This window comes from Eschrichtius robustus, chromosome 1 (assembly GCF_028021215.1).
Source record: "Eschrichtius robustus isolate mEscRob2 chromosome 1, mEscRob2.pri, whole genome shotgun sequence".
Lineage (NCBI taxonomy): Eukaryota > Metazoa > Chordata > Mammalia > Artiodactyla > Eschrichtiidae > Eschrichtius > Eschrichtius robustus.
In genome coordinates, this window is record NC_090824.1 from 180,136,090 (window position 1) to 180,160,920 (window position 24,831).

Sequence of the window (24,831 nt, forward strand, 5' to 3'; positions counted from 1 at the left end):
CAGATCTACATTTTATAACGGGGGAAGACTGAAAATAATACCTTATCACTATTAACAATGGCTGATTAAATCAAATAAAGGGCAGGTGATACGGTTCTAAATACAGAACTACTGGAAATTAGTAAAACATATAACATAGAACTGTGATACATATAAAGTCATGTAGGCAAACGCTACGCAGTATCTACTCAGTTAGAAAGGAACTAGCTTTAGAAAAATCAGAGATGCCATCTGAAAAAAGTACATAAGAGACACAAAACAAAATATACTTATTTAGCATGTTAAAAACAATCACATCAAAAAAAGTATACAGATAAAAAAGTCATAGGTGACATAAGAAAATAGTGTGTGCATATATTTTTTGCATATATATATATATATATATATATATATATATATATATATAAATCTACAGTATGTACCACTGTTGATATATATATATATTTTGGAACAGCTCTGCTGCTGCTATCATAAACTAAATTGTACAGCTTGGTTTATTACAAGTCACAGAATCATGGTTTAAAATTGGAATTCACATCCCCAGCTACAATTTTATATACATTTATTTCTAAGCTTCTACATGATCTGAACCAGGAGCCTGGTGGATCGGAGTTTCCGTGCAGTGTTTGGCTGCTAATACACTGCATTTGTTTTGCCATTTAATAACATCATTACCAAGTTGATTAAAATTATATTAGACTCATTATATACATAAAAAATATCGTCACATTCACTAGCTAAACAAATGTTACTCTCATTTTAAAAGACATACTTCTGTACCTTGAAAGCTTAAGGTCCCAACTTGCAACAAGAAGAACCATCAGTGTTAGGTTTTCTATTCCCTATTGTTCAAATAGGATCAAAGTAATGTTGAAAACAAGCTCTCCAGTGAAACCCAAAGGCATACTTTCTTGGAGTGCCCAAAACTTGGTCAGTGTTTTGGTCATTGTAGTGTAACAGAAGATTTTGAAAGACATTGCTGATTTGTTACCATGAACCTGAATTTTTCACTGAAACAAACAACAACAAAAAAAAAGATTTTTGAAAGTATGAAAGTCACGCTATTTAAAAAAAAGAAAAACCACCAAAATCTGAGGTTCCTAGTAATAATTAGGATCATTTTTTACAATTTTACACAGATATAATTTAATGGCCTATGAGCAGCAATATTCACTGACTACATTCTTTAAAGAAGAGGGCCAGGAAAAGATCATGTGAATGCCACCCCGGGGCCCTTTGCGGGGAGACTCCACAGTAATTTAAGGGGCAGAAGTAATCAGTAACCATATTGTTAATCTTGCTTTCAAATGAGTGTAAAGGAATTTGTTCTGCTGCCCCGTGTGAGTGCTTGATGATCAGTAACTTGCAGCTACTCCTGCTGGCATCCGCCGGAGGGCTGTGTGCACACTTCCTGGGCATCTGGCAAGGAACACTCTGCCCTGAGCTTTGCGAGGGTCAGACCAGAAAAAAGGGCACAGACGCACGAAAGCTGATCTCTCAGTGAACACGGATACATTGCGCGCTGCACCTCTGGTCATAAAATTAAACTGCCCCGATTTTAAGCACCATTAAGTGGTTAGCCTTTCTCTCCAATGTCTTTAATTTTCAGATTGAAAACTGAATGAGCAATTGAATGAGAAAGCTGAGCATTCCGTGAGATGCCGAATTAAGCCAGGGCAAACCCTCAAGTCGGTTTAGGACCTGGGTTAAAAATATAAGGGGGGGGAAAAAAAAACTTGACCAAAAGACAAGGTAGGGAAAAGAAGAAGAAGAAATTATTCCATGGATCTAGATGAAAAGTAGTTGTTGTTGTTTTTTTTAAACATTTCTTTAGTTCTGTGTTCAAACGTGTATGCGTAGATGCATATAGTATCTATTGAAAGACACGTACACTACACACAGCCTTAAAAATATCTATTCTACAGTTTTTCAGTGCTTTGTATCATTACTCAAAATAGAATGGGCTAACAGAGTACAAATATTCAGATTTTGGAGAAAGATATAAATGAAACCGTGCGTGCATCCCTAAATACTATTGCTATGTTTCCAGGTTAAATTCTCTTTAACAGGTTCAGTGATGATGCAAGTTAAAAGCTCATCTTAAGCAGCATCTAGGTGGGGTTGAAATCACTTCCGTATACTCTTATTACTGACATACACGAGAATTGTGCAAGTTGTTCACAACTGTATAAAATACTGCTTTGGCAATTATCAACATAGCAATGTAGGTTTCATATGGTTTCTATTCTCTCGTCTGCAGCAAGTACAGATCAATTCTCACAGCAATACTGATTCCTGGATACAGAGTCCATCCCGATTCCTGTAGTGATATACTGGAGGCGAGGGCCCTGAATACTGATACCCAGATGAATTGGCATCTTCCAGAGCTGGGGAAGTTCGATACCGCACCGGACTATCTACTGAAACTGCAGGGAGGGTGTGGTCCTGATAGGGGACGTGTTGAAAGGTGGGGTATTTGGGTGAACTGCTTAAGTGGCTACGGTTGGCATCACGAGTCCACGACGGTCCGTGCATCTCCGGTCTCAATGCGTAACCAACTTCCGACCATTTTCCGTGATCTGGCAAACAATCCACTGGAGGAAGGAGGAATTTCCCATTCTTTGGTGACCCTGAATTGCCCGAATATCCCCCAGCACCAATATCAACAGGGAGAACTTCTATTCGACTGGACGGCTGGACCAGAGGAGCTGGGCGGCTGTAAGATTTCTCTGGAGAAACATCAGTCGAAAGAGTAGAACCGTAAGGTCTCCGGGAAGGATTCCCTGGCGTCCCGTGGGGAAACGGTGGAGACACAAAGCTGCTGTTAGCAGCAGGGATGCGTTTCGGAGAACTGCCCTGGTAAGTGGGGGGCTCACTGTAAGACGGGGGATGCGCTGCCCCTCGATCCTCCCCGTCTGACTGGGATGGATATTTTGCGTAACCCGGAGGCTGTATTTTGAAAGTAAACGCGTTCGGGGCTCCGGAGGGACTGGAGCTGGGCTCAGCGTGCCTCCGTGGGCTGTGAGCGTAGGCCGCGCCCCGGGGGCTCTGGGAGCGCGCCCTCTCCAGCGCCTGCTCCAGGGCCGCGCTGGCGCCGTCCCCGGGTACGTTGTCGTACTGCGAGGCGGTGGAGCCACGCTTCCCTTCGTCCGCATCCAGCACCTTCACCTTCTGCCTGACGCTGGGGGGCCGCGCATCAGCGGAACCGGGGACGGCGACTCTCAGCGTGGGGTGTGAGGCCCGACTTCGCCCTTCAATGGCATACTTGGCGGTTTTCTCAATAGCTGAGATATCTGACGGCTTATTCCATTTGGGCACAAACTCCTTCTTGACGTGTGAAGTGGCGTTGCTATTCTGGTTAGCGGCGGCATGGTTATACTGCCTGGAATTGTCCTGTGGACCCGCTGGAAGTCTCCTTTGAAAATCCACCTCGTCTTTAAGCTTTTTACTCTCCTCGTCCACTGACTTCCGCCGCAGCTGCCGCGCCCTCTCGGGGGTACCTGTTCTACTTTGACGGGGAGGGGAACGCTCGTGGGCTTTGTAAGGGGACGAGCCGCTCTCTCTCCTGCCTTCCGGATGCGGACTTGACCTGCCCACACTCCTCTGTCCGTTGCTCAGGTGACTGACGCCAGCTGATTGAGATTCAGGGGGAAGTTGTCCCAAAGGTTTCTTTGGAAATTCATCCTCTTTACCTACAGGGAAAGATCAATTCATAAGTGACATAAGTGCATGAATAAATGCTATCAAATATAAGAACTACATCATGAATAACTGCTTACTTTTCATGTGTGCACTCAAGCACATGCATATACGTACACAGACACACAGAATTTTAGTGGCTTAAGAGAAGCATTTTTTACAGAGATTGATACTAAGGCATACCAAAACTCATATAAAGTCTTATTACGTACGCAATGTGCATATGGGAAGATTTTATAACCTTATGAGTAAGGATCATACAATTGTGTGACATATGATTCTTATATTTTGTTAAGATAGTTACCTGCTTTTTCAAGAATGAGAAGCTGATATTTTCATTTCTATTCTTAAAACAATCCTGCAGGTCAGTAGCTCAGTGTCTCACCATTACATTCCTTCCACTTAAGCATACCTCAACTATAACGGTTTTGGAATCTCAGTAAAACGGTTCCTGTCAACCTCAAGCAGGTCTGCCAAGTTTAAAAGTCAACTGATGACCAACTGTGGTCTCCAAGTTATCCCCAAATAGCTTATTATTATTCTCTCAAGTACCTTCCACCGTATACAAAGAAACAGCACTCTCTATTTCCAAATTACTACTCTAAGAGGGTCCTACTTTAAATGCAAAAAAAAAGGGAAAAAGAATAATAAAGAAAGAGAAAATCATATTAGATACTTTTGGGTTTACATTTTAAATAACTAACACGGGAAAACTAATGAGGAATTAAAGGAACGTGCAATAACTTGGGCATTTTGTAAACAGTTGTTTAAAGTGATCCACCACAGTATGGGCTCCACTGAATACCATCCTGAAAAAACCAACAGACTCCGCTTGTAAAAATTCCAAGGTTTAAGACGTATGTTTTTTATGTCTTCTATTACTACAAAACCATATATTCTCACTTAAAAATAAGTCATTGCACTCTTCAAATGCTCCGCCACCCTCCCACCTAACAAATGTTTCCTGAGGAAAGCCATGAGTCCACCAGCTGTGAGCAGGCGGACGCCGCCTCGTTTTTATGTAGCTTACGGTCTAGGTGATGATAATTGTATTATTTACCCACATACCATACCATAATTTTCTTTAAGATGTGAAGATAATTCCATGAGCTTTTCTTTGGGAGGGGAGGGAGCAGAGAATGATGGCAATGCGATATCCTTTAAATAGTTAAGCTACCAGAATCAGAATTATTGAGCTAAAGATACTTCATGCTTTTCTGATTCAGTGGTCTTGGCATAATCAACATGGCTCTTGCATCTTTCTCTAATAAAGACGTTTTATGATATATGGACAGACTATTTTAAGTGATAACCCAAACTTGAAAATGCTTGTCGTTGAGAAAAGTTTTGTTTATGAATGTTGCACGTAAAACAGGCTGGAGCATTCCAGTTCAGCCTGACTAGCCTCATATGAAATATCTGGAATTGAGGTGAGAAAGTTGATTCAAATGCAGCCCTAGTCCAGAATATTCACAAATAGTCATTCAGCCTATCGGGTTAAAAACGAACAATAAAAATAAAATTAAAATCTATCTGGTGTCCCCCGAAAGCTTTTATCAGCTCTACAAGTAGTTATCCTTTTAGTCCCAAGTAAACGTATGAATTCCTTCTTTCCTGTAGGAAAATAACCCCAACAAACACAAATTATTGGGAAGACACGATAGAAAAACCGGATGCAGGAATTTTCTTTTCGCCTCCACTCTGACAACTCTCTAAGCACACAACACAGGCATCGGACTGGCCGATTTAATGGCTCGTTGATGTTCCATCGGAGAATAACATCAGCCTTTTCAGGCTGGTGTGTAGGAAACCTGATGGAAAACGTGACCATTAAAAAGAAAAGGAAAACAGTGGCTCCCGGAGAGAGTGGCTGATTCATGCCTGCAAGACGCACGGTTACAGGAACAGACAGGCTCAGCTGTAGAGACCCTCACGCTGAGCCCTCGAAGCCGCTCCACTTCCCCGCCACGCGACGGCTCCCGGCAGCCTGCAGAGAGCCACCAACACTCTACTTCCCATGAAATCATTCTACATGTCTCTAAAAATTCTCCACAGCGGTATTCAAAAAAACAAAAAAAAAAGAACAGGTTTCAAGCTGCCCGGCTGCTGCAGGTTGCACGCCTTCTCCCTAGAACACCGTCGATCAGCGCAAGCCTCGCCTGCTTCTCTCCGCCCAGACCCTGCGTTGGGGTTTCAGTCTTTATCAATTCACAAGTCACGAAAACAGTCGCTGGAAATTAGGTTTCTCTGCTATGGTTTGAAGGTCTGTGTCCCCCTAAAATCCACGTTGCAACTCCCCTGCGTCACCTCCACGTCACGGTCTTTGGAGACGGGGTTCGGGAGGTAATCAGGTCACAGGGCGCAGCCTCGTGATGGGACTGGTGCTCCCACCCTCTCCACAGTGGAGTGACGGACGGGGCCACCAAGGGAGGTGGGATCTCCCGGGTTTTCCCTCCCCCTGCACTGCGGGGGCTGCAGCCACGGGTCCCTCTGAGTTGTGGTCGACAGTGGGGTGAGGAGTGGCCCTGGCAGAGCAGGAGGAATGCCCAGCTGGAGAGGCCGTGGTCAGACAGGGGGCCCTGGACCCCGCACGGGACAACCCACCTCCTTCTGCTGTCACGCCTGCCCAAACGCACCAGAGGGGGTGACACTGAAGAGGGAAGGACAGGCCGGTACCTGATTAATGTGAGTGACGTGCTGGGCAGGGCCTGGCACGTGTAGCCCCGGGACAGAGCCGCACGCCCTGCGTCCTCTGAGGTGGACGGGGCACCGGAGCAGGGGGCGACTCACCAGAGAACAGACGCTTGCTTTTTCTCTTCTTCAGCAAGGTCTGTGTCTAAGAAACACCTCCTTGTTATGGGCTGAATTGTGTCCCCTCAGAATTCCTATGTTGAAGCCCTAACCCCCCGAACCTCAGAAGGTGACCGCATTTGGAGATAAGGCCTTTACAGAGGGGACTAAGGTTAAATGAGGTCAGCGGAGTGGGCCTCTCATCCAAGATGACAGGTGACCGTATAAGAAGAGATGATGTGGACACAGACACACACAGAGGGAGGACCACGTGAAGACACAGTGAGAAGGTAGCACCTAAAGCCAAGCAGAGAAGAAACCAACCCTGCACACACCTTGATCTTGGACTTCCAGCCTCCAGAATCATGAGAAAATCAATTCTGTTGTTTAAGCCACTGTCTGTGGTGCTTTTGTTATAGCAGCGCTCACGGACTAAGACACTACCCTTCGGTCTACATCCTAAACCTCAAAACTGATTTGCTTTACTAAACACAAATTTTATGGATTGCTTTTCCTGTTAGTAAAAAGTCACATATTTCATTATTTATGATCATCTGCTTTTATGGTTCTAGGACATTTTCAATGTCAACAATGTAATGAAACCAACTACAGTAATTAAAATTTATTTTACAAAACCAGGTCAAAAAGACAACTGAACACAATAAATGTGGAGGGTGGACACAGGCAGTAACAGACCCACAGGGGTAACTCGAGTTCCGTTACTTCACAGATTCTTGCGATTTCCTATGGAAACGCAGACATTCAGCTGTAGCTACTTACTGATGCTGATAAAGATGAAAGGGCATCTTCGTTAGGTGTGGTACCCAGAATGTAAGCAATATTCTAGGTTTGGACTAACTGAAACGCAGTACAGTGGGGTTTAATAAGGGACTGATGCAATGGAAGAAGTTTTTTAAGAACACTTTACAGTGGTGGTGGGAGGGAGAACGTGAGGGGGAAGAGGTACTAGGGGCGAAAACTGAACATCACGTCCTGTTCCTGTATTCTAAAGTCCATAGATTTCCATCCTGAAATCCTTTGGATACATAAAAGGCCCATATCAGTAAAGACTAATAGGACACAGGGTAAAAGGCAGGATTACAAAAATAAGGCATGTTATTTCTCAGGAGAAGGAATAAAAAAGTGAGAAGGAAGCAATGGACTGAGGTGGTAATTTCATGCCTGAAACAAAATGGAAAGGTACGTGTCATCCATACAAGGGAGTTTTAATTTTTCAATATAAAGGGTAAGAAAAGTACTCACCTTACACTTAACACTACTTTATATTCAAGTCAATACACAAATTTCTCTAAGGAAGAGACATTAATATTCTATGCATCTACACATTATATTAGAATTAAAAGAAAATTTTAGCATGTTCCATTTACTGAATGGTCAAGAGGCCAAAATCCACACCGGGAAAAAAAAAAATCTGTGTGACTGTTCTAAAATATCAAAAAAGTAGCTTCTTGGGGGCTTCCCTGGTGGCGCAGTGGTTGAGAATCTGCCTGCCAATGCAGGGGACACGGGTTCGAGCCCTGGTCTGGGAAGATCCCACATGCCGCGGAGCGACTAAGCCCGTGAGCCACAACTACTGAGCCTGCGCGTCTGGAGCGTGTGCTCCGCAACAAGAGAGGCTGTGACAGTGAGAGGCCCGCGCAATGCGATGAAGAGTGGCCCCCGCTTGCCGCAACTGGAGAAAGCCCTCGCACAGAAACGAAGACCCAACACAGCCAAAAATGATAAATAAAATAAATAAATAGATAGTCACTCACCAATTAAAAAAAAAAAAATTTTTTTAAAAATAAAATGAAAAAAATAAAAGTAGCTTCTTAAAGTTCTTTCATGGTAGCCCATAATACATTTCCCTTTCACCTTAGCAGAAGATAACCTACGTAAAGTGCAGTCCTACTTATTTTGCAGACCTTCCTATAGCATCTAAAATATTAACAGAATTACAAGTAAGGTTTTGACAAAATGTCCACTCATTCATACGTAAGTAATCTGAATTAGAGTAACAACATACCATTCAAATAGTACCAAAACATAACGGTTATAAATACCCAAGATCTACGTACCTATGAAACTAGATATAGCAGGGTTTGGAGAAAAAAAAAAAAGTCCAATGCAGACAAAAGGACATTGTGTCTAATTAATTCCTGAATGTCAGTCTCTCACTAGGAACTAGGATTCTGTAAGAGGTGCATGGTGAATACCTCGACTGTACAAAGACATTCAGAGGATATGGCCTCTTTGCCCCCATAAAGATTATCAATAAGCATGGAAGAAAAGAAAGTAATTTGAAAAAGGCAGTAGACAAGGATATAAGGAGGAGCCTTCTAAAATGGAAGTGCTTAAGAAACCTAATTCCTCCCAATTTTACGGACAGTAATGCAAGTTAGGCTAGGGGGCCCTGCTTGGTAAGGGTAAGCTTATTCCCCGGTGCCAGGGCCGGGCCGCAGTGCCGGGAACAGTGCTGGGCTACACCTACTGCCCACAGTGACCTGGGACCAGGGAGCAGGCTAGGGCCACCAGCAGTTGCTGACTGACGACACACGGACTCTGCCACGCCCAGTTTATTCCTGTAAGTGACCCAACCCCTCCGAACGGCGCAGCTCCACAGCGAGATTCAGGAGCGAGCAAACGGGCACTTGCTGTTGGCGTCTCTAAGGGTCCTCAGGGCCACCGTGACCGTGGGAAGGGCTGTCTCTCAAGAGGAGGGGTGAGAAGGGGGTGGGAAGGAGGGGCCAGAGGGGAAAAGAGAGAGAGAGGGGGGAGGAGGAGGGGAGGGAGAGGACGGGAGACAGAAGGAAGGAGCGTGGAGGGCAGCAGGGCCGGGGGGGCCCACGGTGGAGCATCGCCCCCACCCCCACCCCCCGAGGCCGCTGGGGCCTGCGCGTCTGAGCGGGGACCTGCTCCTGTTTCTCAAAAACTGAGCAAGGCCGAGTCTCGCAAGGCAACCGCAGCACCAAAACCCAAGGGCCCTGCGCCTGGGGGAGCTGACCTCTGTGTGTGAGTACAAAATCAAGAAGAAGAATCTACCCGACCTCGTTGTAAGGCGATTCTTCTGTGAAGATTAGTTATTCAACTTTCCCTGAGCTGAAGCTATACTAGGCAGACCCTCCAAGAAATACATATGCCATCGTCATATCTTCACATGCTAATAAATATCCTCTGCCCTTTCCCACAAAAGTAGATCCAAATGAGCATTAAACATTCTTGTACAATCTCTTCATAGATTCACCTTAACCTACTCGAACTACCTGCCCCCCAAAAACACACACCGCTATACTTGGTCTTTGTTTGGTTTAAGTATCTCCTTTCACCCCTAAGCAACTGAGTGTAACTAAAAGATTCAAGCATAACTGATGTCAAAACAGATGGCTATAAACAGGCAATAAGTACTAATATTTATTATCCACACTTTCATTCTGGACTTCTTTTCGGTAGAAATAACATTGTCTTTGCTCACTCCACTCTAGCTCCCTGCCTAAAATTGTGTTCTTCCCTTCTTCCCCTGAAAACCAGGAGTTTAAATGATATTTTTCACTAGCGTTCCATTATGTGAATGGTGAGTATTTTTATGCCAGTGCCAACAATTAGACTACTCTGCTCAAAAAAAAAAAAGGAGCTATAGCTTGATATATTTCAGAGTAAACGCAAAGATGCTTATTATTTTTTCTTAAATAACTTTTTTCCTTGAAAAACAAAAAGAAAAGCCACCAAAAAGAATACTCCTAAGCATCCCTAAAGAAATACGGAAAGAGTCTCAAGTCCCTTCGGGCTGGTCCATCTCTGATCTTACTCAGGTCTCTGTCACCACCCAGTGGACACTGCACGCAACTACAAGTCTCACAGACTGCCTCTGAAGACATGAGCAGCTTCCAGCGCCCAAGGAGAGGCACGTAATTACAGGAAAGTGCTCTCAATGCTCTTCCCTGTGAGCAACTTTCTACTTTTAAATTTCAACAACAGAATATACGTACTCTGACTGTTCTAACAGTTTTCAGTGAGAAATGGTGGGGGCCACTGTCAGGAAAATTCTTCTAGGACAGAATCATCTTATTCCTTTTTCCAGATTAAATATTAAGTCCATTTGAGGTTTCCAATATTGTCACAAAATTACTGATTTCAAATTTATATCTGAAAAATCGAGCAGTTTCATTTCTGTTTAATGTACTATCAGCCAGAAGAATATACAATTCAAACACTATTACAGCTTTCAACAAGGTGATCAAAAGAAATACAGTATGCTTTCAAAATTATAGCTAGGATAGTTTTAAAAAATCCAAAAAAATTATTGTAGTTAGGCTCATAGGCTGGACTTTCTAGCAGATTAAACTTGAAAGATAAGGGAAGCTGAAAGGACACAATTATTTAAACACATTTATTTTTATAAACCTATTTTAATGCCACATAAATTCAATAGATCTTTGTGAAAAAACTGAATTTTTAAAACCTGTACTGTGTGTTTCCTAGGGTTTCAAGTCACAAACACAGTACAAACTGCTGTGCATGTGTAACATCAGTTTCCACTATACAAACAAGTAGAAGTGAAAACGCACTCAAACCCTCCAAAAGTGAGACAGAACACATAACTAAACTGACTTGTCTGTGTGTTGCAATCAAGACACAGAAAGGTTCCATCACCTCCAAAAACTGCCTCCCGCTAACCTTCTGTAGACGATAGGTTTTTATATCCTAAAAAATACACTATAGCTTCATTTGTTCATTAAAAAGTATCGATTGAATGCCTACTCTATGCCAGGCACTGCCCTAGGCGTTGGCGACGCGAAGACACGGTCACGGCCCTCCAGGAGCTTACTGTCTAGCGCAGACATCAAACTAACTGACACGGGGGTGACGCCCAGCGAGTGTGGGGACAGATGCACACACGGGGCACGCACGGTTCCAGCACAAAATACCGGTGACCAAACTCTGCGGCTTTGGGGAGGCAGGGGACTGGCCGAGTCTTCAGGAAGGAGACAAGGCTTAAGCCAAGCCGTGTGCACTCAGCAGGGTGGACCGGGTCAGAGGCCCCGGGGGTGCGGAGCCCCCTCACCACGTTCCCCCTTAACCGCCAGCATGAGCAGAGCAACATCAACCAGTGTTCCCGCTGTTATTTATCCACCCCTCTCCTCTTATCCTCACCCTACTCTCCGTCCCCTTTCTACCGTTTCCTAGCAAAAGATCTTACAAACGACTGCTACCAGGTTTCCTCATGTCTAAAATGAGGACGAGTACTTTTTCTTAGTTATTTTAAGGATTAAGTGAGACAGTGCATGTGGTATGTGGCAGAGAGCAAGCATTCAATACATACTAGCTGCCAGTTACATGCTAAATCATCCCATTCCATTACACAGGTTTTGACATTTTATTCTCATGTTTAAATAGTTCTATTATATACATATATTTTTTTCTTTATGTGTCTTTTACTAAAACTTGTCTTAAACTCTTTTTAAAAGTAGGCAAGACCTTTAAAAATAAATGTTGAAATGGCAAGAATATAGTTAGTAACTGCTCTTCCAAATGCATTCCCTGCTACAGGAAAGAATTAGTAGAAAAGGGACATCATTACACTGCACGAGAGATGGGTGACCTTCTGGAGCAGAGGTGATGGTCTCACAGGGCCCAGGCCCCACTCCATTATTGCTGTGACGGCTTGTTTTCTAGTGAATTCTGAAGACCCAGAACAAACCTCGGAGAACACGGATTAGACCCCTTGCAATTAAATAACTAAAAGCAGAGCATCTTGGTTTTTAGCAAAGGTGTGTTCTTAAAACTTCTTTCTACTGTGCTCTCTCCACATTTTCTTTTTTTCTCTTCCACTCACCCGGTACCACCCTCCATCCATCTTCCCCCATTTATCCTGTTTCTAGCTCTATTACGACCCTATTCACACTCTATTATTGTGTAAATTCTGTCTCTCCTCTGTGCACCCTGAGAGCAAGAAGCACGTCTTTCTTTTCAGTTAAATCCCCAACAGAGCACCTAGCAGAAAACCTAACAGGTGGTACTGGAAGATGTTTTGAAATAAGTGAATAAAATATATTATTTATACTGCAACATACTGCCAAGAGCCCTGCATCAGCAGTCAGGAAACTCGGACTCCAGTGGCAGCAGTAATGCTGTGTCTGCAGGTTCTGCAGCTTCAGAGTTAGCATTTTAGTATCAGTTTCCTCTTCTACAAAATGGGACTTTTACTTGCTCTGTTACTGCATATGGTTCCACAAAATGAGATGATGAAAGTAAAAAGCGTTTATTGTTATGGTAGCTTAAAGCACCATGGTCACTTCTGTTGAAATAACATTATTTGTATATCAAACTTCCTAAATTTAAGTAGGGACTCTATTAGGAGAGGCAGATTTAATTAATATGTTTATTTGATTTTTCTTAAAATCGAAGATTTTAAGAAATCTGGTTTACATGATGTCATCACAAGTATGCTGATGTTTTCAAACAGAAATGGCCCATGTTAACTGCACCGTGTCTTCCAATCTTAATTGTAAGTTACACATAAAGAGTCTGGCTATTTCCTTACCAGGTTCTGGAAGGTCTAACTTTGCCCGCTTTAGTTCCACCATAGAAATCTGGAGCTGCTCTATTACAAAGTCGTCTTCAAAGAAAAAATCCTTTGCCAAGGTCTCCTGAAGAAATTCCACAAGTTCTTCCATAGACAATTTCATAAGATGTTCTGAGAAAGGATGAAAAAGGTAAACAACAGCTACTTTAGGTTGAGAATATAATGTATTCTATTCTGATGTATGTTTTTAAAAGGGCACAGTGCACAATTTATACATGGCCTTGTGAATTTCACCGAAACTGAGTAAGATGAACATCTTTTCTGATATTAAAGCAGTCACAGAGAAAAGCAGGTACCCCTGGGGGCTTGGGGAGAGGCGAATGCTGCTAAATACCTTCTCATTGGTGTAAGAATAACCGGACCTGGGTATTAATATTCCCCCAGAGCCACCCAGGATGACATGTGCGTTTTCTGTTTCACTGACACGGAGCTCCAACTACTATAGGCACATCCACTTCTAGGTCTGTATTTTAACTGTCTCAGAATTTCTCAAAAATCTGGATTATTAATGTTATTTGTATTTCTACTTATGAAAAAATTCAAATTACAGATACAAAGCAGAAAGTGAGAATCAGCTAAGATCCACTAGCCAATGACCTACAAGCAGATGTGTGTACATGTGTATCAATTTACAAAAATAAATGATACTCTCCATGTTATTCACCTCCTTGTTTTTCCCCCACTCGATGGCGTACATCACTGATACCTCTCACTTCAACAAACATGATTTTATACCACCATCATTAACTATATAAGCGTCCATTGTATTGTACGCTCTGTACTTAATTGGTCTTCTAATATTGGGCATTTAGGTTGCTTCTAATTTTTTTTTACTGTTTAAAATCACTGTGTGATTTTTTTTTTTTTTTTTTTTTTTTTTAGTAACAATGTCTCTAAATGTTGGTAAGGCCATCAGGGAAAAAAACAAGAAAAAAATCTTACGAGCTTCAGCTAACTATTGGTCCAGACAGTTTTTGAAGGTTTATATGGTGAAGGAACTTCATGTTAAGTCCTTGAGCTGTGTCTTCCTAACGAGAAAAAATACACAGCAGCAGACAACGGTTTTCCACAGCTTATTTAATCTAATGACATGGTAGGATATAAACTAACTGTTATGCTTAAAGTTTATTTACAAAAGGTAGAGAAACTTTTTACTTGTCAAAATTAAGCAAGAGTCTGAAGTAAAACATAATTTAAGAGGAGGAAGAGAGCTACAGGGAAATATAACATCATGTTTTTACTTTCTCACTGTTTAGGGAACATTAAGCTAATAATGTTTAAACTAACTAATGTAAACTAAACTAATGATGTTTAGTATACTAAGAGTATACTTTTGCTCTACATTTTTGTCAGTTCATAATCCAGAAAGAGAGAAAAGAAGTAAAGGGGGTGAGAGGAGGGACTGATTGATTGATTTCCTGTGGTTATAATGACAGACCCTGAGTCTTGGGAGATAATTCATTGCCAAATTGTTTCATCTGGGTGCTGTGGTTTGCGTGTTGGGGAGGGAGGGAAATGGACCACTTCTGAATCCTCTTCTTTCAGTGTAAACTATATAGTCGTGATTTTAAAGTTTCATTCCAACCTAGAATTTGGATAATCTGGTGCTCCTGAAGGCCACGCTTTTCAAGTAAGCAATCAAGCAATCTCATATCAAAGTACCTAACACATTCTTAGAACAAAGCCAAGCACAGCAGGGAGAAAAACTATAAAACATGATCCCAAGCACTCAATTAGCTTATAAGTTATGGGGGCAACTAAAGAGATGATCATTCAAGAACAAGATGCAGAGTATACAACGTACGTGAACCTAGGCTGTGCCCTAGGCTGGAAGTGTTGTGTGAGGTTCCAAACATTCCAGTGACTCTCTTCTCTGCATTGTTACAAGAAGAGTCACCAAAGTTTTAAGGTTGGGTTGAGACTTTAAGACGAATAAGGTTCTTCATGTCCATAAAGAGAAACTCTCATTCCTTGACTTAAGGAATTCCTTGACTTAAGGCACAGCATATCAAATTTACAGAGTCCTTGAAATACTGCAACTGAAGGCTTTTAAAAGCCTTGTGTTACATTTGGACAACTGTGGACATGGACTGTACTTGCTTCAGAGGCCGCAAAGCAGCCAAACAGGGAGATGAGCTGGAGGTCCCCCATCTCTGGTCTACGGCGTGGGGCTGGATGCTTTTCTCCTGGGTGAAGGACACAGTAAAGGAAAATGTCCTCACTAGCCCTTTTAACTAAGGGGTCTGGCTTCTTTGGTCTCTCCCTTTTCCTACTACAAACCTGAGATTCAGACCAATGAAAAGAAATAAGGGATCCCCCGTGGAAACAAATAAGTAACAGGAATATTATTATTACTGAAACATACACACTGCATTCTACTGAAGTGTGAAGATGAAAATGACATAGAGAAAAGAATCAAAGACCTTTTCCAATGTAGTAAGCTTCTGGTCATGAGGAAGCACCAATGAAAGTAAAGTGCCAACTGAAGATAATTTCACTGATTTCCAAGAATTTTTAAAACTCATTACTAAAAGAAAATGAATTTGAATTTGGGTGGGTAATGAGAAATCAAAGTTAAAACAAGGCTAGATTTTTGTGAAATCTCTTTATAATTAAACGTTTTCTTACTTCTGTGTAATTTTAAGATTGTGTAAGACATAGCAGTAAGAATTCGTTCTCCTTCAAAGATATAGATGTCCCATATTCTGAGGTTTAGTGTAAAGGGAGTCTACAATTAAAACAAAACAGAAAGAAGATTAACAGTTTGCCCTTTGGCTGGTATTTGTAATTTTATGATTGGGCTTTGTAAATAAATACTCACCCGATCAAGGAAACATTGAAAAAACCATTTCATTGTGTAAAAACTTGTGTAGATTTCTTGAGAATCCTGGAAAAAAACAAAGACTTCACAACTTCTGGATTGCAGCACACAAAATATGACAATATAATACTAAAAGTTAGGCAGGTTTTTGGAGGTAGCTGTCACAGCTAAACAAAACCATTCATTACAAATCTCTTTCGTGCTGGAGTAGTTCCACTTCTTCTCTTCTGACTCCCTCTTCTCCCTCAATTTTACTTTTGAAAATCACCCTGAGAATAAACCCTTTATAAGATAGGATTGTAATACAACACTTTGCTTCTCTTCAATATATTCTAAAGGGACGTATCCTTGCTTTACTAAATTACTGTGTTTTACAGGACAGCATGTATATGGTTCACTGAGGATGAGTTTGTATGACTCTTAAAATATTTTAGTGCGATTAAAAAACCTCCCAAATCACTGAGAAATCACACATCCTTAAAAACTATATTGTTTGTATATATCAGCTTCAAAGTTTGATTCTATGAGTTAGGGCTGTGATAGTTCATCCGTACTAAATTTCACAAATCTAACGTCCTTTGAACAACTGGGAATTACAACTGCTCAGTAAATGACATGGACAAGACTATAAATCAATAGGGTAATTGGGACCAACGGCTGCACTCAAGTCTTCTAGCTTTATTCTTGGTGTAGGTGGGTGTAAGTCAATGTCACATCTACCTACCAAGTGCTGCTTAAGCTTGGACAAAAATTTATTCAGTATTTTTTCATGATGTTCTTGAAACCTCAAGAGTTTGGGAAAACCATGGACAAAAAATCCTAGAATATAAACATAAAAACAATACTTCATAAACAATACCAACAGGAATCTCTATTTTAAAGTGCAACATATTTCTTTCATCTTTTAACTGTCAACAACAACAAGAACAACGAATCCAGTAGTCACCCAAATATTTTTCCTCCCCTCCAAGGAAACAATTGTGAATAAGCTTTGGTTAATGAAACTAACAGTCTAGTATGTGTCTGCTAAGGAGCTTCTATATCCTTGTAAAAGTATAAAAGAGGACAGAATATTTCTGAATTAAAAGGGAAACTAAGAAAAAATGGAAACTGAAGCCATTTATCAAGATTATCTGTTCTCTTGAAGTACTGAGTCATGTCTTATACGTACACATTTTTGTAAGTTATTCTAATCTTGATTACTTATTTTGTTTTACCATTAATACATTACATAACAAACATTTTATTACCCTTTTCAGGCTTACTCCAGTACCATGCCAAGGTTATTATCACTTTTTAATCCTTTCTATAAGTGATACTTAACATCAGCTAAAACATACGGGCACTGTTATGATCGACGTCAATATATTCTATCCCAACTGATTATACAATATAATCTATAAGATTTCTAAGAAGTAACTGTAAATGGGAAGTTAGTATTAATTTTGTGTATTTAAGTCATGGAACTTTACATCTATTTTCATTCAAAAATTTCCTTTCAGATATTCTATATAATCTGTTAAAAAGGACGCATACACAATGAATTTATGATTGATCCACATTAGCGTTTTCCAACCTGGGTTCTATTTAACTTCGAAAGACGTTAATAAATGTTCTATGTTTTTAAAAGAATCCAGGAGAAATACTGTGTGTTATATATACCCTTCTTGCCTATGTTCACGAGGCATATGAACTTCTGAATGTTTCTAAGTTGCTTTATAGACTACAGAAACCTGGTTTTCTTCGTTTAGCTCATCTCCCAGCCTTATCGGCTCTTGGAGTCCATTTTTCCGCACAGCACGCCTGTTTCCAAAAAGTGAAACTACATCCCTCCAAGAACCCAAGGAACACACTGCTGGGAAACACAGCTTTATAATCTTCAGGGAAGGGCTACTTCTTAGCTAATTCTCCGCTTTCTAAGGCACTGTAGAACTTCCCAGACAGCAACTTCCTCCCTCAGTAACACTGTCCAGTGAAGTGAGTCCATAAAAAAATCCATGTCTCTCTTTCTGTGCCAATTTCATGGTCAATTTGATAGGAATGGGAGTTGGAAGAATTTCAAGAAAAAGTCTGATTTTGAAAAAGGCAATCCCTTCAGTAATACACACGTGCTCAAGGGTGCTAAGATACCCAACTCTGCTTCACTTTTCAGTGGTGTCCCAGACTTGATATTTTAAATCTCATTTTCTTCACCCCTCACTTTATTCTACACATGTGTAAGTGATACCACTTTCATACAGGAAATGCAAAGAACTGAGGTAACCTTCAGTTATATAATTTCACAGGCAGACCTTGAAACAAATACCTCTAAGTACAAACTTACCCAAAATAATGACCTAAACTGCTTTGGTAATGTGAACGTTAGGATAGTAAAATTAATACTGCTTTATAGATTAGACTGGTGACAATAATTACTGAAAGCAAGCTATCAGGTTTGTTTAAAAGAATGAATTTTCTAAAATTGGGTGGTATTCCACATAATTACATACTACTTAAACCGTAACATTCCATTGTACTTCAAGATATATCACCAACACCATCTCAGGGTAAAGCAAAATGAAGACTGATAAGGAAGAGTTATTCTTCTTCAAGATGCCTTTTGAAATGATACTGTCTATTGGATGGCAGCTCAATATAATGTGTCTTACTACGGGAGTCTCTTTGTGGGACGCAAAGTGACCAGAAACAGTTATCATGCAGATAGTATTTATTTTTTAAAAGATTCACAGGGAACACTGAGGGAGAGACAGACAGACAGACGGACGGACGGACGGACGGACGGACAGACACACACACACACACACACACACAATGCCCCCACGATAACCACATGGTAAGAATGTGAGATTTAATAAACTATGGACTATAGAAGGTCATACTTTTGAAAATTTAAAATATTACTTTAATATGTGGCAGGTTCCCTACCAAATAAAGCTTTAACATTCACAAACAGAACTAAGATGGTCCATTCTCAGAGTGATTAGTGCTAAGGTTGTTTTTAATTTGGTATTACCACACGCAGTGGCACTGGGAAAATAATTTTGCATTATACGGACAAATGCCACTTTTATTTCCAAGAGAAGCGGCAATCCAAACTCTCGCAAGTAAAGTTTACCGCACGTGCTTGGCAAATATAAGGAAAACGTTATTAAAAACCTCCTTCTAACTTGAAAACCAAAAAATTATGCAAGTTCTGAAATATTACATAATAAAGTGCCCAGAATATGTTATCAGCCTTCTTACTGTAAAACGGAGTCAATTTTAAGGCTGAAAGAGCTGAAACACACACATGAAATACAAAACTACTTAATTACTGTGTACCTTTCCTTTAAACACCTAAGTGTCATTTCTCAATTAATATTCTTTGACAAAGAAGTATACAGCACAATATCCAGTCAATAGTAGACATTTCACTGAATGCATGACTGTCTAAAAGTTTTGATCAAAAGCTCTCAATAATTCAGTTTTTCCTAAATTCTTCTAAACCTAAATCAGTTTCTCCTGACTGGAGCCAGTAAGGAAAGAGTTTTAAAATGTCAACAGTATACTTTGTAGTAAACGCGAAGGAATATAAATGTGAACAGAAAAGTTGAGAAAAGTTCAATAGGGAAGAATTAAATAAGAAACTAGTAACAAACACTAATGAATTAAAGAAGCCCCTAAACACTTTTTTGTACTTAACCCTACCAAGCATCTTCCAAAGTCTGACTTTGTTTGAATTTGCCTTTTTCTCCCTCCCTTGTTTGTTGCTGATGATCAACTATGGGGTTTTCTTACCATGCATGGCATGTTTGGGGCCCGAGAACAGTTTGACCAGGGCCCAGAAGGCATCTTCTTCATTCATATACATGAGGAGTAAAGCTGTGATCTGGCTCATCCCCTGACAGTATCCAACTTCCTAAAGAGAAAATGAGAACAGAGAAACTGGGGGTTTTCAGATCGAATTACATGTACATGCACATATAAAAAACTGATGTAGAAAATAATCAGAAAATGCCTAAACACATGATTTAATGGCAATTCTATAGAGAAATACTACAATCTCAACAGCACTGAGCCACATACAATTAAAGAATGCACCTGGTGTTGGAGAATAAATGAAGAAGTACGGGCAAGTTTAACCTACACGGATTTTACTGAGCCCATTTTACGGATACCATTACACCTTCTGTAAAGGCTGTTTATTTTTCTGTTTTATGTGTGATTCTCAGCTCAATATTCCTCTTCTTTGCTCAGATGCTGGCAAATTTCTCTCCTCATATAGTTCCCAAATTTGCTGTCTTTTCTCCTCTAGACTTCCGGACCCTTATACAGACACATTGTGGGGTACCTATCCAGCCTATGCTCCTTCACTGAGAACTGCCCACTCTCCCCATAATCCCTGCTTATAACATGGTCTTAGGAGATTCATGTCTGTGCCATGTGAACCAAAGCTGTTGGAGCAGAGGACATCTGGCCCCAGGGAACCATTAATTGGCTGCAAGACTAGTTTACTAATTTCTCTAAGAAAACTGAATAAAGCCACAGAGACTGCAATCAGATGGTGGTATGTACTTGAACAGAATGGTCATGCTGAGTCCATGGGTGCAATATTAGCCTTGGAAAAACAGATAAGCAGACAAAGAAAGCTATCTGGAGAGAGAAACAGTGGAACGAACAGTTCCCAGAGACAATCAGAGTTACCACATGGCCACAGAGTGGAAGGGAGAGAAAGGGAGGCTCTTCTCACTGGAGGCTTCTCACTCTCCAGCTCCGACCACCCCCCGAGCTTCATTTCTATGAGAAGTCCCTTTAATCAATCCCTTTTTAACTTGCCCTTGTTTGAGTGAACTTCTGTCCCTTGTGACTTAAAGGTTTTGACTACAATGGAAATGATACACCCCAAGGTTCAAGGTGCCCTTCCTGGAATCTCGGCAACAAGCATTTATTTGGCATCCACACTGGTTTCAACACGAGCTGATCTTTCCCCCCAAGTCTCTCTCCCCGCAGAGTAATCAATGCCTTAAGAATAACACGTTCTAATACCAAAAAGCTTAGTTTTGGCCTACTCCAGGAGACAGCAAGTAGGTACATATGGTCTCCTACCTGGACCTCACTGAATAAATGAAATGTGACCCTGAAAGGCAGCCTCCCGGGCAGTGGAGTCACCAAGAGTCGGGCAGAAATTAACCTGGCTACCACTTCCTGCCCTTCTGGCGCTGCTCATTCCGGTCCTACTTGCTTAAAATAAAAACAAGACAAACAACAATGCAAAACATAACAGAACAGTCTGGAGAAAGAGGGGGAAAATGAGCTTCGCTGTCATACTGTGGCTTCTCCACTTCCCAACCAGCTCTGCTCTAAGACGCCAGGGGGGCCACGGAAGCCTCAGGAAGATCCACAGAGACCTGGAGACCATCTAGCCCTGAGATGAAGCAATGCAGGCCAAAAGGGCCTTGTCAGGAGGGAGGCCCAAAGATCTCCTCCAGGTGCTCAGAGCACAACTCAAAAAGCTGTGGGCAGGCGTGCTCCAACTTACCGTATTGTAGATAGAATATGCAGCAAGAACGTGGAACAGGGATTGCTGCCTAGAAAAAGAAATTTACATTGAACACAATTTAGTTTTTTTCACATATTTTTAAAATTATAAACTTAAAAAAATAAACAACAGTTTGACTGAAGATAAACAGATAATCCAGATAAAACTACTACTATAATAAGGAAATGATCCCCGAGCTCAAATTTAAACAACACAGTCTAAACTTGAGGCTAAATTTGACAGAAAGGATTTATAGCAAAAAGCACGAAGGGCTTCACAATTTCTTCAATTTGCTCCCCTCTTTCACTGAACTACTCTCACTATAGAACCATCCCCACAGAAGGAGCCGGCTGGACGGAGCTGCGGACCGGCCTTCTGAAGACTCAACTCACACTGCCAGCTCTGAGAAGTACCTTGCTGGGGGGGCATGTCCCCCAGGAGGCGGTATACACCCAAAATCAGCCTCCAGCACCAGCGCTGCCTCTCCCAGGATCCAGGGGTGGGAATGGGAGTGGCTCCACACACCGTTACCTCTTGGGTCCACTAACAACATGCTTGGCTCTGCTGCTCTAGAGGTCCTGGCTCCAAAGAGAGGAATGTCCCCACCAGGAGACACAATGATTCCATTGAACTGGAAGCCAAGATGACCACTGGCCACTCTGGGCTCCTCATGCCTCCGAATCAACAGGCAAAGAAGGAGGTGACTGTACCGGCTGGAGGGACTGATCCCAACCACTAAGGGGAAGGGGGTGCTAGGACACAGCAGACGCAAGCAGGAGCACGTCTAGAACACAGAGGACACTTAAGGTGCCTCTGAGTATAACCAAACCCTGTGATTAAAGTCAACGGAAAGCCTCCACAAGCAAATTCAGGCAGGACTGCTAATGGTCCAGACTCTTCAGGAATAAAGGTTTAGGTCCCCCCACCAGGCAAAGAACCACGGCCAGCCGAGGCACTCGCTGAGGGCAAAGGGAATAGGGGGTGGGTAGTGGGAAGGTAAGTAACCAACCAGCAGTGACCACGTGCCCCAGTCGCAGAGCTGCTGACTATACCTGTTTTGAGCATTTCCTTATTTTGATATCAATATGTTTGTGTATATATTTTAATGTGTTTTCTTCCTTCTCTTTTCCTTATCAGCTAACATAAGATGTTTAATAATAGTTGACTTTATATCACAGAATTTAGGTTACACATATCAAAGCAAAAAGAGTGAACACTGCCCAAGGGCGCTGCATCTTTTCGTGGGGAGGGGGTTAGCATATTTTCAGCCGTAAGTAGAATAGCTGTACCATGTTAGGCAAAGCATGCCTTTATCGTCTTTACGCGGAAATTAAGTTGACAAGGGTGGATGTGATGGTTAGCTTTACGTGTCCACTTGGCTGGGCTACAACCCCCAGTTATTCAAACCCTAATGTAGGTGCTGCTGTAGAAAAGGTGTTTTGTAAATGTCATTAAAGTACACAGTCAACTGACTTGAAGTAGGGGAGAGTACCCTAGATAATCTGGGAAGCCCTGGGTCAAGCAGTCAAAAGGCCGGAAGAGCTGATCCGAGGCTTCCCTGAAGGAGGGACTCCTCCTGTGAACCGCAGCTTCGGCTCGCACGCACCCGAGAGCTCCAGCTGCCCTTCCTGACGGCCTGCCCTACAGATCTTGAACTTGCCTAGTCAGTCCCTGCAACTGTGTAAGCCAATTCCCCACGATGAATCCCTTAGTTTACATCTCTTACTGGTTTCTTTTTCTCTGGTTGAACCTTAACTGATACGGAGGTCAGCAAAACTGTACCTTTCATTCCTAAACTGTCATAGTCATTTCATTTGTGTATTTCCCATTTTTTTAGTTTCACCTTTGCATGGAGTCAAGGGTCTAAGAATATATTTATTGCTGACACGGCTCTCAAAAAGTAACACAATCTCTCATTTCTTTTCTAACACTTTTAATAAAAAGTATCTACCATATATTTAAGAATTCCCAGATCATAAAATGATTTTATAGCAATTTTATAGCACCTACTATGTCAAAGGTTAAAAATTTAAGTTAAATTAGCTCTTGAATTGTACACAATATGGAACAAATGATCCACCAAAACTTAAACCCTTAGAATTGGAATCAAAATTATCATCTATACAAGACATTCCAAACACTGACATTTCAAATTGATAAAGACTATTTGTAAATGCTATTCATAGTTCATAATACTAAACTTTACTTACTTCACACCATATCTGTCTCTAAACATGATGTGGTCCCTAAATGTGCGGTTGACATCGAGGTCTATTTGTCTGATATCAGGTGAACAACCCCGTGCTCTGTGTTTTAATTTCTGAAGAGGAAAAAGAGAGGAAGAAAGCACATTTTTATGGAAATCGGTTGTCAAAAAGCCTATGACGAATAGTAAAATAATTCTCTTTAAAAAACTTTTTTTGACTTAGGAAAGCCATTTCCATGGTTCAAAAATGAAATAAATATAAAAAGGTACACAGTGAAAGGTTCCTCTCCATCCACACCCCCTCTTCTCCCTCCTCCCACCCCCTCCTCTCCCTCCTCCCACCCCCTCCTCTCCCTCCCATCCTGCCAGTACAGTTAGATTTTCATTTTGGATGGAGAGCGTTTCGGAGTTTGTGTTCCTAAGACTCTTCACAGCTGAGCCATGCGGTTCACTATGCCTCCTTTCTTCTTTCTAGCACAATGTTCTTGTTTTCCTTGGGGCTTATCATTGCCTTGTTTCTTGATTTGCTTCATTTTCTACGTATCTGTCGCTAATTCAATCCAAACTCACTTTAAGTTGCATCAGCCTCTCCTGGTGCTATTCTAACAGAACAGGCACCCTCCCTGCAGACCTGGCTTCCAGAGTTTTTGGACCCGCTGCTCAGCGGGGGTCTCGGGGGGTCTCCCTTCACCATCTGCTAGGCCTTCCTTTGCTTGGGTCCCCTGTCTCCTGCATCTCACATCTTTCTTGGTTTATTCCCTTGTTCTGGAGGAGCTTGTCCTCCAGTAGCTCCTGTGAAAGGGCGTGTGGGAGATAAATTTTGTGACACTTTGAATGTCTGATAAATCTATCTTCTTTCTTAGCTATTCGGCTATTTTAGAATTCTAAGTCAGAAAATATTTTTGCTCAAAAGGCACCACCTTCACTGTCTTCTAGCTTCCAGTGTGGCCATTCTAATTCTTTCTTCTTTATATGAAATCTATTTTTCCTCTCTAGAAGCTTATAGGAGCTTCTATCTTCAAGTTTTGAAACTTGCAATTTCTGTGCTTGGCTTGGATCTATTTTTAGCCACAGGTTTGGGCACTTGATGGATCTTTTCAATCTTAAAAACTCATTGATTTGAGTTTTGACTTCACAATCTATTTTCTGGGAAATTTCTTCACTTGTTATTTTCAAACCCTCCTCTAGAATTTTTCATTTCTATTATCATTTTT

At 41.4% G+C, this 24,831-nt stretch overlaps 1 protein-coding gene across 3 annotated transcripts in view; it reads right to left on the bottom strand.

Annotated features, from left to right (window-relative positions):
* Positions 1 to 442: 442 nt before the first annotated feature.
* Positions 443 to 24,831, bottom strand: part of USP6NL (USP6 N-terminal like) — a 144,626-nt gene continuing 120,237 nt past the window's right edge. For all 3 annotated transcript variants that reach the window (XM_068560115.1, XM_068560135.1, XM_068560125.1), the window contains 8 exons: positions 23,622 to 23,731; positions 21,412 to 21,460; positions 19,671 to 19,791; positions 16,618 to 16,712; positions 15,894 to 15,959; positions 15,701 to 15,800; positions 13,031 to 13,183; positions 443 to 3,692 (listed from right to left, as the gene is read on the bottom strand). In XM_068560115.1, the coding sequence (XP_068416216.1) occupies positions 2,278 to 3,692; positions 13,031 to 13,183; positions 15,701 to 15,800; positions 15,894 to 15,959; positions 16,618 to 16,712; positions 19,671 to 19,791; positions 21,412 to 21,460; positions 23,622 to 23,731 (2,109 nt within the window). In that variant the 3' untranslated portion in view covers positions 443 to 2,277. The remainder of the gene's footprint in view (positions 3,693 to 13,030; positions 13,184 to 15,700; positions 15,801 to 15,893; positions 15,960 to 16,617; positions 16,713 to 19,670; positions 19,792 to 21,411; positions 21,461 to 23,621; positions 23,732 to 24,831) is intronic.